At 38.9% G+C, this 12,321-nt stretch overlaps 1 protein-coding gene across 2 annotated transcripts in view; it reads left to right on the top strand.

Moving 5' to 3' along the window:
• Positions 1-12,321, top strand: part of igf2bp1 (insulin-like growth factor 2 mRNA binding protein 1) — a 33,244-nt gene extending 20,923 nt beyond the window's left edge. The window contains exons 3-15 of one of the 2 annotated variants that reach the window (XM_059551789.1): positions 2,676-2,724; positions 3,857-3,908; positions 4,118-4,181; positions 4,826-5,116; positions 5,307-5,441; positions 6,859-6,981; positions 7,076-7,211; positions 7,316-7,432; positions 7,595-7,711; positions 8,883-8,957; positions 9,042-9,173; positions 10,055-10,168; positions 10,974-12,321. In XM_059551789.1, coding sequence (XP_059407772.1) covers positions 2,676-2,724; positions 3,857-3,908; positions 4,118-4,181; positions 4,826-5,116; positions 5,307-5,441; positions 6,859-6,981; positions 7,076-7,211; positions 7,316-7,432; positions 7,595-7,711; positions 8,883-8,957; positions 9,042-9,173; positions 10,055-10,168; positions 10,974-11,129 — 1,561 coding nt within the window. In that variant the 3' untranslated portion in view covers positions 11,130-12,321. Of the gene's footprint in view, positions 1-2,675; positions 2,725-3,856; positions 3,909-4,117; positions 4,182-4,825; positions 5,117-5,306; positions 5,442-6,858; positions 6,982-7,075; positions 7,212-7,309; positions 7,433-7,594; positions 7,712-8,882; positions 8,958-9,041; positions 9,174-10,054; positions 10,169-10,973 lie in introns of both variants that reach the window. The other variant, XM_059551779.1, reaches the window with a different exon arrangement.

The following is a 12,321-nucleotide window of genomic DNA, read 5'->3' as shown; positions in this document are numbered from 1 at the left end:
TCAGGCTATATAATCATATCTCAACCTTTAGTAATTTTTTAATTATTATTGTTTTTTTTGTTTTTTTTTTTCACGTTCACTAGATTAAGATAAGAGCAGACTTCAGTAATTCACTGCTGCTGTTGGACAATACCACATACACACACCCTCCCCCAATGCTATTCGCTGGCCTATAGAGTCCTCACCTTTGACCCTTATAGGGGTTAATCGCTCTTCTTCTTTTTCTTTCACTCTTTTATGTTCTTCTTTGGTCTTTTTATTAGCATTTTTATTGTCTTTTAGTGCTGTGTGATTGAACTTTCTATGTTTCAGCAAAATCTAGCCAAATCTAAACATAGACTTTATTTGCCACACCATAAAATACAGTGAAATCCCATGCAACTCTTTCTTGGGAATGTGAGCATGTTAACAGATTTGGTTTTGTGGTTGGTGTCCCATCATCCACTGCTCCACGGCTGGACATAAGGACTGCCGCACTACAGGTAAATTGAGTAACGTGAAGCTGAAGCATGTTTTTCGCTCTAAACAACGTAAAAAGAGACCAAAAGGTCACCTCTTTCATCTGGACGTGATTTCCATGGTGTTGACCAATCAAAGTGGTCGGAGACTTGGTGGGATGTGACATGATGGGTTTAAACGGGTTCAAGGGTGCCAAACAGAGGCATGTTTTTGTAGTAGTGGGGGTGGGATGTGGAAGTGTCAGCTTGGGGGATGGGTTTGGAAGCAAGGTGATTGATCAGCGGGAGAGCCAACAGATTGGTGGTCTCACCCACCGTGTTTGTGTGGCCTTTGCCTTTTGTTGAACCTTTTGGTGCTTTCCTGCTTTCCTTAATTTGCTTCAAACTCAACTCAAGTCGTGTTGCATTTCTCCTGATTTGTGCATAATATTGGAAGCCAACTTAAAAAAGAAAGTACATAGTCTAATAAGTGCTTCAAGGCCTTTGAATCTGCATGACCATTTTCAAAATTGGGCGATGCATGATTTCAATTGGTTTAATTTGGCTTAGGCACGCTCACAATGCTGATCTTTGTGGCGTGAAACACCCTTGCAGGATTCTTTGTTCCCTGATTGGCTGTTTTGCCCGCCATTTGCATGAAGGGAGCTTGAAAGCGGGCAAACGGCACCATTTTCTCTGCTTGTCAACCGGTGGGCGTCAACCTTCCGGAGTTCAGAGGTCTTTAGGGTTTCTGCTCTCAGTTACCAGAAAAGGGTTGCCCCTCCCACATGACCCCTGGCACCCATTTCCCTCCTCGATCCTAAAAACATGCATTGCTTCAGAAGTTTGCTGCTGCGCCCTCTAGAGGTCCCAGAGTGCTACGGCTTTGTGTAGGTTATCTGGTCTCCTTATAACTGTGTCATTGGCAATGCCATGCTGCAATCTTCTATCAGACTTTACAGTTGATTCACTCATTTTTCCTTCATTTTTTTCCCCCATAAGCCTTGCATTGCTTGGTCATTGCTGTAGTTATTGCATTTCTTTCTTTTTCTCTCTCTCTTTCTCGGGCCGAGAGTTTGGATGCTTCCGGGGCAGATGGCATTGAACTACATCAGTGTTCAGTTTCAATAATATACCCATTCAGTCTCTTCTCTCGCTCTCTTTCTCTTCTGCCCATTCCGCCTCGCTTCTATGCCCGAGTATCTTCACCATGTTTAATCTATACCTATAAATAATACCTCCTTCCAGATCATTTTGAGAGATTTTCTCGAACCTCAAAGGTCCTGCCCTCGATTTTGAAATAAAATTTATGAGCGTAAATCATGTCGTACTAGAATTATCTGAATGATTCTACAGTCAACACATACTTGTTATGGTTTACTTGTATAGCTGGTCAAAGTTCTGGACTGAATTTAACATTTATATTTGTTTACATTTATACTTTTATCCAAAGTTCAAGGTATATATTTTATCAGTCTTTTTTGTTTTTTGAGGGTCATTAAACATAGGTCATGAATGTTAAATGCAATGACTTGAATACCACTCTTTTTTTTTTACACACCTAATTTAATTCCTCAGTTTCAATTAATTTAATTTATTAAATAAACTTTAGTATAGTAAAGCACTTTAGTACAGGGATCAATTCTCGCTATTAACTAGTTGCTTATTAACATGCATATTGGCTGTTTATTAATACTTATAAAGTACACATTCTGTACGACCATATTCAAAATCCTTAATTCTACCCAATACCTAAACTTCACAACTACTTTACTAAGCAGTAATTAAGAGTTGACTTAAAATAAAGTGTTTTTTACAAGGTGTCACTCTTATGGCATGTGAAAGAATGAAAGTTTTAATATCAGAGCTAAAACGAAGTACCGTTTATGATGAAAGTTACCATTCTGGTGGATTTATCCTTGTTCTGACTTTGACTTTCACCTTTCCATGCATCTCTTTCCACATCATTTAGAGATAGACAAGACCAGGACCTTTCTGAACACTAGCTGTCAGCGTAAATCAGCGTTTGGATGATGTTGGATGGCATTAGTGTAATTAGTTTTTATGTGATTGTGGGTGTAAACTTGAGAGCAGTTTTTCTTGAAGATGTCTGCGGCTGGAACCGCTGCTCTCATTAGTTTTAGGTTGGATATATTGATGGCTCTTGTTTCTTGAAGCAAGACTGGTGAGGGAGCCTCCTCTTAACCCCATTTCTGTCTTTCTGTTCTCCCTCTGCAGGACCAGAAAACTCCAGATCAGAAACATTCCACCACAGCTACAGTGGGAGGTGAGTCTGGATGTGTCCATGTCTCTTTTGACAGGAAGACTTCTTCAGTTCATCTCCATCGACACCAGCATGCTCTTCACCCAAGTATGGGTGGCTCTTAAGGATGTAGTTTAGACAGATTAAAGCATAATCCAAGAATAAATGATTGTGTTATCCATTCATAGATTCAGATGTTATTTTAGGTTTGATGTAAAAAAAAAAAACATATAAATGTTTATGCATCACCAGAGAGAAACTGCAATAATTTTGCATTAGTCGAACAAACAGGTAATCGCAACGAAAAACTACGTGTTTTAATAGTCCCACTGAGGCACTAATTTTGCTCTTCTTTTAGAAAATGAAGCTACATGTAAAAGATCTCTTTGCAAATTTAGCTGGAAGATGAGAAATGCAACATCTTTAAAAAATACTTGAAAATAAGTATAAATGACAAATTATTTATTAGGTATTTCAGTTCTTTAACTTCTTGCAAAAAGAAACGGTCTGTGTGTGTGTGTGTGTGTATGTGTGCGTGTGTGTGTGCATGCGTGTGCATGGGTGTGGCTCAGTGTGTGTTTTCTCCAATGGTTTTTGTACTGGCTGACAGTTGTTCTTGCGGGGCGGGGTCTCTCTTGGCACCTCTCCAGCAGGCCCCACTTCTGCCAGCCACAAGCCCCAACTTCAACCACTAGGAGGCGAAACCAATCAGACGCCAACCAGGTTTTAATGGGTGAAGCCTAGTTCAGTTTAACCGATGTAAAGTTTTGGTATGGAGAAATTAAGTCTATTATCATAGACAGAATACACACCTGGTTTGAGACAAGTTTGAATTCGTTTTTGGAATTTTGATCAGATTTGGAAGTTCTAAGTTCCTAAGTGATATTAGCTTGGTTACTTAAACGGATAGGATTCTGACTTAGGATGTTTCTGTAATACAGAATAAAAAGAAATGCACTGAAACTTTTTTTTGAAGAGAGCATCCTGGGTAACTACGTTTAATGAAGTGTACACTCATGAAGCGTAATTTTATGAGTCTTGTGTGAAACCAATTCAGTCAGCTGTTGCATTTGTTGTTAGTTACTACAGTTTTAAGTAAATCCGCAATCAGGATCTTTTCCCCCCACTTTCATTCATTCTCTTTTATCCATTGTAGGTTCTTGATGCTATGCTTCTCCAGTATGGAACTGTTGAGAACTGTGAACAAGGTAAATAGTTTATTTTATGTTTTGAATGATGCATTACTGATAAAAATAGTACACACATTTGAATTACTTATGTTCTAAAGATACATCAGAAGCATGCTGAACACCTGGAAAAGTTGTGTGCGCTTTGTTGCATAAAAATAAATCAGAAAGATAAAAAAATTGCAGTTATTTAAACTCCCTTTCTTTCTCTGTTCTTATTTTTTCCACAGTGAATACAGACAGTGAGACTGCAGTTGTGAACGTCACATATGGGACGCGGGAACAGGCTAGACAGTGAGTGAACTTTGCCCTGAAACCTTCATTTTGAAGCTGAAGTGTCACCAGATTTAATTGCAAAAATAATGAGTTTTGTCAGATAGTTTCCCTTGTCTTCCATTATTTGGACAAACTGATTCTCACCTCAGACTCGCACCATTTCCATGTGCTGGGTTGGACTGGATTCTCAATGTTTTGAAAATGCACAAAAAAATGACTGTATGTGTATATCGTCGTGTAATAATATAAAGTATTTAAAAAATACTAAGTACACATTTCAGCTTTAAAATCCTTTGTCTTTCTGCAATATCACATGAAACCTTCACTCACCACAAAGCACGCATCCGCTCATTACGGTTTTTTCTTGTTTGCGGCTGACACCTGCTGGTGATTCAGCTGCTTTACAAGCTTTTATTCAGGCTAGCTAACTATGAGATCTGTCAGCCTGGATTCTTCATCAGATTCATTCATAATGTTGCTTAATAACCATTTAAGCAAATCTCTTCTGTTGAACTACGAAACTATTTGTATGATTTAATCTTTGTACATTGAATCATTCAGCATTCATCCACACCGCAGTGACTTTTTTTTTCACCCAAGAAAGTCAGTTACTTTAAACCCTCTCGCATTCATGTATATCATTCATGTTTCTCGTCTCAAAGAGCAATCCAGAAGATCAACGGTTACCAGTTTGAGAACCACGCCCTGCGTGTGTCATACATCCCTGATGAAAACTCTGATGTCGACTCTCAGCGAGGCCCAGACAACGGCCGACGTCCCGGATACGGTCCGCGAGGAACCTCCCGCCAGATGTCGCCCGGCTCTGGGATCCCCAGCAAACATCAACACCCTGACATCCCTCTCAGGCTGCTGGTGCCCACGCAATACGTGGGAGCCATTATCGGCAAGGAGGGTGCCACCATCCGTAACATCACCAAACAAACTCAGAGCAAGTGAGTTACTGACTCTTAAGTGTGATTTAATGGAAAAAGAGGAGGAATGGAACAGAAACTGATTGAAATTAAGAGAAGGTTTTTTGACTGATTGTTTGACTTTTCCTCATGCCTTTGTATATTTGATACACTGTTTGTTGCGTAACCTTTACGATGCCGCCCTCTCTTCTCTTCTCCTCTCATCTCTCAGGATTGATGTGCATCGTAAAGAGAATGCAGGTGCCGCTGAAAAGCCCATAAGTATCCATTCTACCCCAGAGGGCTGTTCAGCTGCCTGCCGCATGATCCTGGAAATCATGATCCAGGAGGCCAAGGACACCAAAACGTGAGCGTCGACGACAATCAGAACAGTCACCCCTTTACGTTTATTACGAATTTGAGTTTTCTTATAATATTATAAAGTAATAATGCCCTCTGTATATGTTCAAAAAAGTTTGGGCTTGGCAAGTTATTTATTAATTTATTTATTAAATTAGTACTTTATTCATTAATGATCGAAATTGACCAGTGTTGGGAAGGTTTCTTTGGAGGTTACAAGTTACCTTATTTAAAATGTAATGAGTAGTTGAACTATTTCAGTTGCTTTATTAATGTAACCGATTACATTTGATTAATTTTCTGATGAATGTTTTAAAACAGTGAATCATTTTGAAACAATAAATTAAAGCAGCCAGTGTTAACCTTACAGCAGCCATCAACACTAATTACTGTCAGACTTTCAAAATCCTTCATCATTTGCATTAAGATTGTAATCATTTCTTTGTAAAGCACCGCCAAGATTTCAGCACCTCTTTTTACTTTGAGTTCGTTCTGAGGTTAAAGATATTGCAGTCTGGGAATGAAATCAGTTTAATGTGTGTGTGTGAAAATATTCAGATGTTAACCCCCTTTGTAATCGTTCAAAGAAACTGTAATTTAAAGGGATACTCCACCCCAAAATGAAATTTTGTCATTAATCACTCACCCCCGTGCCGTCCCAAAACCATAAAAGCACAATTTAAGATATTTTGGATGAAGAACGTGAGGTTTGTTAAGTAAATAACACTGTCAAAGTCCAGAAAAGTATGAAAAGTCCATCAGTGGTTCAACCGTAACGTTATGAAGCGACGAGAATACTGTTTGTACACGAAGAAAACAAAAATAATGACTTTATTCAACAATTCGTCTCCTCGGTCTCTCTCCACATCACTGTAGCACCATTTTAGAGATTATGAGCTGAACGCAAGCAGCGCACGCTCTTCTGAGTCAGCCGTGCCACAAAGATACTTCTTTTTTACGTATACTTATGATTTGAAAGAAAATAGCGCAACCTTGAGTAGACAAATTGTTGAATAAAGTTCTTATTTTTGTTTTCTTCTTAAAAAAAAAGTAATCTCGTTTCTTCATAACGTTACGGTTGAACCACTGACGGCCGATGGACTCTTCTGATGAAGTCTTTCATACTTTTCTGGACCTTGACAGTGTAATTTACTGGCAGTCAATGGGACAGTCACAAGCCTCCTTTCACCCAAAATATCTTAAATTGTGTTCTGAAGAAGAACAAAGCTCTTACGGGTTTAGAACGACATGGGGATAAGTGATTGAGAAAATTTCATTTTGGGGTGGAGTATCCCTTAAATTAAATGTTTTTTTTTCTCAGTAACTGTAACGGACAATTACATTTATTGTTGTAATTGCATTTAATTTATTGGGTCATGTCTGTTCTCAGATCAGTATTAACAAATACTGTACATTTCTGGTAGTGCCGATGAGGTGCCTCTGAAGGTTCTTGCTCACAACAACTTTGTTGGCCGTTTGATTGGCAAAGAGGGACGCAACCTGAAGAAAGTGGAACAAGACACTGATACCAAGATCACAATTTCACCGTAAGCACTGAAAGGACACAATCACAAAACCAGTGGCCGAATCTTCTACTGAGTGTTCTTAACACGGTTTTCTTCTCAATGTCTCTTAATGCAGACTGCAGGATCTGACCCTTTATAACCCAGAGAGGACGATCACAGTGAAGGGCTCGATCGAAGCGTGCTGCCTGGCAGAACAGGAAATCATGAAGAAAGTGCGGGAGGCATATGACAATGACGTTGCTGCCATGAATGTGAGTTTGTGTCTGAGAGACAAATGTGTAGGGATTTATTTGGCTAATAGGCATGAATTTTAATCATAAATCTGAAAATCTATTCCGCCTTCATCCAGCAACAGACTCATCTGATCCCTGGACTAAACCTGGGAGCAATCGGCCTCTTCCCGTCATCCTCTGCCATGCCTCCTCCTGCCCTTGGAAACTCCATGCCTGGACCCCCCTATGGCCCTATGGGGGTATGACCAATTTTGTCACTATTCATTATAAGTAAAAAATCGTAGATACCGATGTCACATGAACTAGGCCTCTGTGGCATCTTTAGCCAATTATGGTCGGTTAACGCAGGTCTCTTTTGTGGCGGTCTAAGAGGTTTTTCATTTTTGTGTGTCTCCCCACAGGCCTCCGAACAGGAGACCGTCCACGTGTACATCCCAGCCCAAGCCGTAGGAGCCCTTATTGGCAAGAAAGGACAGCATATCAAGCAGCTAAGCCGTTTTGCTGGAGCTTCTATTAAGGTAGCCTTTGTAAAAATGCATTGTGGGTAATCTCTTTGGTTTACAATGCTTAAAAAAAAAGCATTATATTTCACCTAAAAAATGACTTCTTTTGTTTACTCATGCTTCATTTTTCCCCAAACCTGTTGCAGTGTTTTCAATTTGTAAACAGATTAAAAAGCTGAATTTTCCGCATCATTTCTACACACTTTATAGTCACATGTTCCTTCAGAAATCAATTTTTTTTTACTTTATTTATTGGATTTTCTTCAGTTATATTTATATCTTACAACACATACATAAACCCATATTCACTTGCATATGATTGGCCAACAAAGTAAGTAAGTAAAATTTATTTATATAGCACCTTTCACAGACAAGAAGTCACAAAGTGCTTTACAATCTGTTAATAAAAAGGATCAAACATGCATACAATAAATCTACCATAACACAACACACAGAAACACTCTTCACAAACATGAAATGACAAGTAACCACTGCTGTTAAATAAAAGCGAGTCCAAAAAGATGCGTCTTCAGGTGTTTTTTAAAAGAATTGACAGAACCCATAGTTCTCAGTGCTAATGGAACAGTACAAAAAGCACGATCACCTTTAGTCTTAAGAAAGAACAAAGAAAACAAATCTAACAGAAAGCATATTCAAAAAAATGAACAATAGTCACCATCATTGGTTGTTTATAATTAAAAAGCAGACAATACTGGTTATGGGGAAGAAAGATTAATAATAATTGTGCGTGGGGCGTGAGAGATTAGGCTAATAAATACCTCAAGTATTAATCGTTTAATATTTTTCAAGGCTTTTTGAAGAAAAATCAAAAGAACAAGAATTTTTTGTTCCATTATAAATGTCTGTACTGTCACTTTTGATCAGTTTGATCAATGCTGAATACAAGTATTAATAATATATATATATTATATATATATATATATATATATATATATATATTCCATGGATAAAGGTAAATCTTATAGGTTTAGGACAACGTGAAGGTGAGTAAATGATAGAAATATTTTATCTTTGGGTGACATTATTGTTAACATGATCACACAGGTCATCTAAGATCAAATATTGTGTTCGTATGTCATTTAAAATATTGAGGTTCATGTTCTCTCTTCCTGAAGTGCATAGCTATGTCACGATGACTTCAGCTCTCAAATGCGTCTTTCCTCAGATTGCACCAGCAGAGGCTCCAGACTCGAAAATGCGAATGGTCATTGTTACAGGACCACCTGAGGCCCAGTTCAAGGTTTGCATATTTTGCTAATTAATTTCAAAACAATATTTGGTGTCAGGAAGACCCAAGTCACTTAAGAAGCACTGTGTGTTTTAGGCTCAAGGCAGAATATACGGTAAGCTGAAGGAGGAGAACTTCTTTGGCCCCAAAGAGGAAGTGAAGTTGGAGACGCACATCAAAGTAGCAGCTGCAGCAGCAGGGAGGGTCATCGGAAAGGGCGGGAAAACGGTAAGTCGTACATCATTAACGTATGGCTGAAAAATAATTTCTTTGAAGTTATCTCATAAAATTAAAAAGAGATGATCACAGAGAAAGGTTTTTATAGCTTTAAAATATTTGATTTGATGTTTTTATTACTGTGTCAATCCAATGTATAGAATAATACACATTTTATTATAGAATTTTTTCTCCCTAATATTAAAAGCAGCAAATAGTACATTTCAGTTCATTTTAGTATGGAATAATTGAAGTTATCTTTTCTAGTCATCTACGTTGAAATGTTAATATGGGTGATTATTAAATGAAAGCCATTAAAAATGGTACTTGAGGTAAAATATCCGTTAACTGAAATAAAATAATATCTTTTTTTTATTTTTTTTATTTGAGCTAGTTGTAATGTCAACATTTCTCTTTTTCATTAAGTTTAAAGCTAAAACTAATAAATAAAAAGTAAGAGACATTTAAAAAAAACAATTTTGAATTACAAACACACAACAGAATTACAGTATTAAAACATTAACTAAGATTAAATCGAAAACGGAGAACGTAAAAAAGCCTAATCTTATAAAAAACTGAAACTATAATAGTGTATCAATTAAACTACTGTTGATGTATACTACTAATATTGCTCAAAAGTTTGTAGATGGTAAAATTAGTGAAACTAAGAGTCCTGTGGATTTGATAAAGGATCCTTACAATAGAATAGAATGGAAAAGTGCCTTGAAACATAAAAAACTCTGTCACACTGTCACAAATTTATCTTTGACGAATCAGAATTTTAATTTCTCTAAAAAGAACTCTTAATATGTTGTGGTTGTCAAACTCCCATAAAATTAAGCTGATTTCCTTTCATATTAATAATCCTCTGTGCTGAAACGACCCCATCACAGGTGAATGAACTGCAGAACCTCACCGCTGCTGAAGTAGTGGTTCCCCGAGAGCAGACCCCCGATGAACACGACCAGGTCATCGTCAAAATCATAGGACACTTCTACGCAAGTCAGGTCAGTCGCTTATCTTTCTGCATTCCCTGCACAAACATGACCCTGAACCGCAAAATCAGTCTCAGTCATAAGAGTCCATTTTTTGAAACTGAGATTTATACATCACCTGAAAGCTGAATAAATATGTTGCATAAAAATCTGGAATCTGAGGGTGCAAAAAAAATCGAATTATTCAGAAAACCGCCTTTGAAGTTGTCCAAATGAAGTTCTCGGCAATGCATATTACTAATCAAAAATTAAGTTTTGATATATTTACGGTAGGAAATTTACTCAACATCTTCATGGAACATGATCTTTACTTAATATCCTAATGATTTTTGGAATAAAAACAAATCAATAATTTTGACCCATACAATGTATTTTTGGCTGTTGCTACTTATGACTGGTTTTGTGGTCCGGGGTCACAAATATACCTGGCTTGGATAGGAGTGGACGCCCAAAGAGTTTGGTTAAGAAGTCGTGGCCTAATGAACCTCACTTTTGGGGCAGTCGTGGCTTAATAGATAGAGAGTCGAAGTCCCGGGTTCGATTCTCAGGTCCAGCAGGGATTGTAGGTGTGGGGAGTGAATAACCAGCGCTCTCTCCACCTTCAATACCATGACTGAGGTGAGACCCTTGAGCAAGGCACGTCCCCCCACTGCTTCCCGAGCACCGGTTGCCCACTGCTCCAGGTGTGTGTTCACCATTTTGTGTGTGTGCACTTGGATGGGTTAAATGCAGAGCACATATTCCAAGTATGGATCACCATACTCGGCCACACGTCACTTCACTTTCACTTAAATGCTGTTTGTTGTCTTCTCTCTAGTTGGCACAGAGGAAGATCAGGGACATTTTGACACAAGTCAAGCAGCAGCAGAAAGGAGGTACAGGAGGTACAGGAGGTCCACAGGTGTCCCATCCGGAGGGCATGTCTGAGCTGGGGACCCCTCAGGGACTGGCACAAGAACCCAGGAGGAAGTGAGAGTCCGGGGCCGCTGGCCAGTCAGAGGGACAGACAAACGAGAGGACTGACTGAGAGAGAGAGAGAGAGTGACACACAGACCCAGCGGTAGACAGGGAGAAATGAGCAGCGAAATGAGAGCGAATTAAAGAGAAGAAAAGACAAAAAAAAAAAAACCTGCCCGAGAGAGGGCGAAGAAGATAATTGAGTGAAAACGAACAAGAATTAAAAAAAGAAAAAAAGTGATTTTTTTTTTTTTTTTAAAGAGAGATAACTAGAAAACAGAGACCAGATGCCAGGCCAGATGGAGTGACTGAGGATGGTGAGGAGGTCCGTCAAAGCGGAGCGCCCTCTAGTGAGAGCTTTTTACATAGCTGCTTAATAGGAATGGGGCGTAATGAAGGTCCCTCAAAAGTGTGTTTGAGCTCCTTGGGACCCTCAGCCATCAGCAGTCACTTCAAAATTTTAACAGTTTTTTTTTTTAAGATAGAGATATATGTATAGAAATGTTTATTCAGAGGTATTATTAATGAAATGCAGTGAGGTAGAGATGGGAAGGAGAGAGCAGAGGAACTTTAGCAATTTTTTGCAGGGCGGGGTCACCAATCAGGTGACTTCTCCCTGCCTATAAGAGACGAGGGGAGGGGCCAAAGTTGTTAACACAGCTCTTGAAGTCCCCCACGCTAAACTGTGAGGGTGACGAGATTTAAAAAAAAAAATGAGGTTGTAAATATAATCTTCATGACTTTGTGTTGAGATGCTGCACGTTTAACCACCACCAATCGCGTTCCTGGCTTAAGAGGGTTGCAGTGTTTTTCAGAGGCTTCCCTTTTAGGCTGTGTGCCGTTTGTCCGGCGGGACGTGCGGCGAGAGTTCAGTAAGCGTGTGGGCTAAAGGTGACCTCTGCAGTTGTATTGCAGTGGCTCAGCTTTGATGTGCGGAGACCCATCAGTTCCGTCCTAAACCACGCCGGCCAGGATCGATCGCCGCTCACACCCAAACGGCATATTTTATATATATTATATATATATGATATGTGAGTTAACCTGGCCCCTCAATGCAGTGGAACAGGCAGATGATGAAAAAAAACAACGTACCGCAATTTCAGAAAACGTGACCTGGCATCTTTTTTAAATGTTTTCTCTTTGAAGAATATGTGATTGACATATTCACAGATTTTTAAAAAGCAATCATAAAACCTGGCCTTCAGATG

The sequence above is a fragment of the Carassius carassius genome, chromosome 1 (assembly GCF_963082965.1).
Source record: "Carassius carassius chromosome 1, fCarCar2.1, whole genome shotgun sequence".
In the NCBI taxonomy this organism is placed as follows: Eukaryota; Metazoa; Chordata; class Actinopteri; order Cypriniformes; family Cyprinidae; genus Carassius; species Carassius carassius.
Note: the sequence above shows the minus strand (reverse complement) of the source record. Positions and strands in the feature narration are given on the sequence as shown.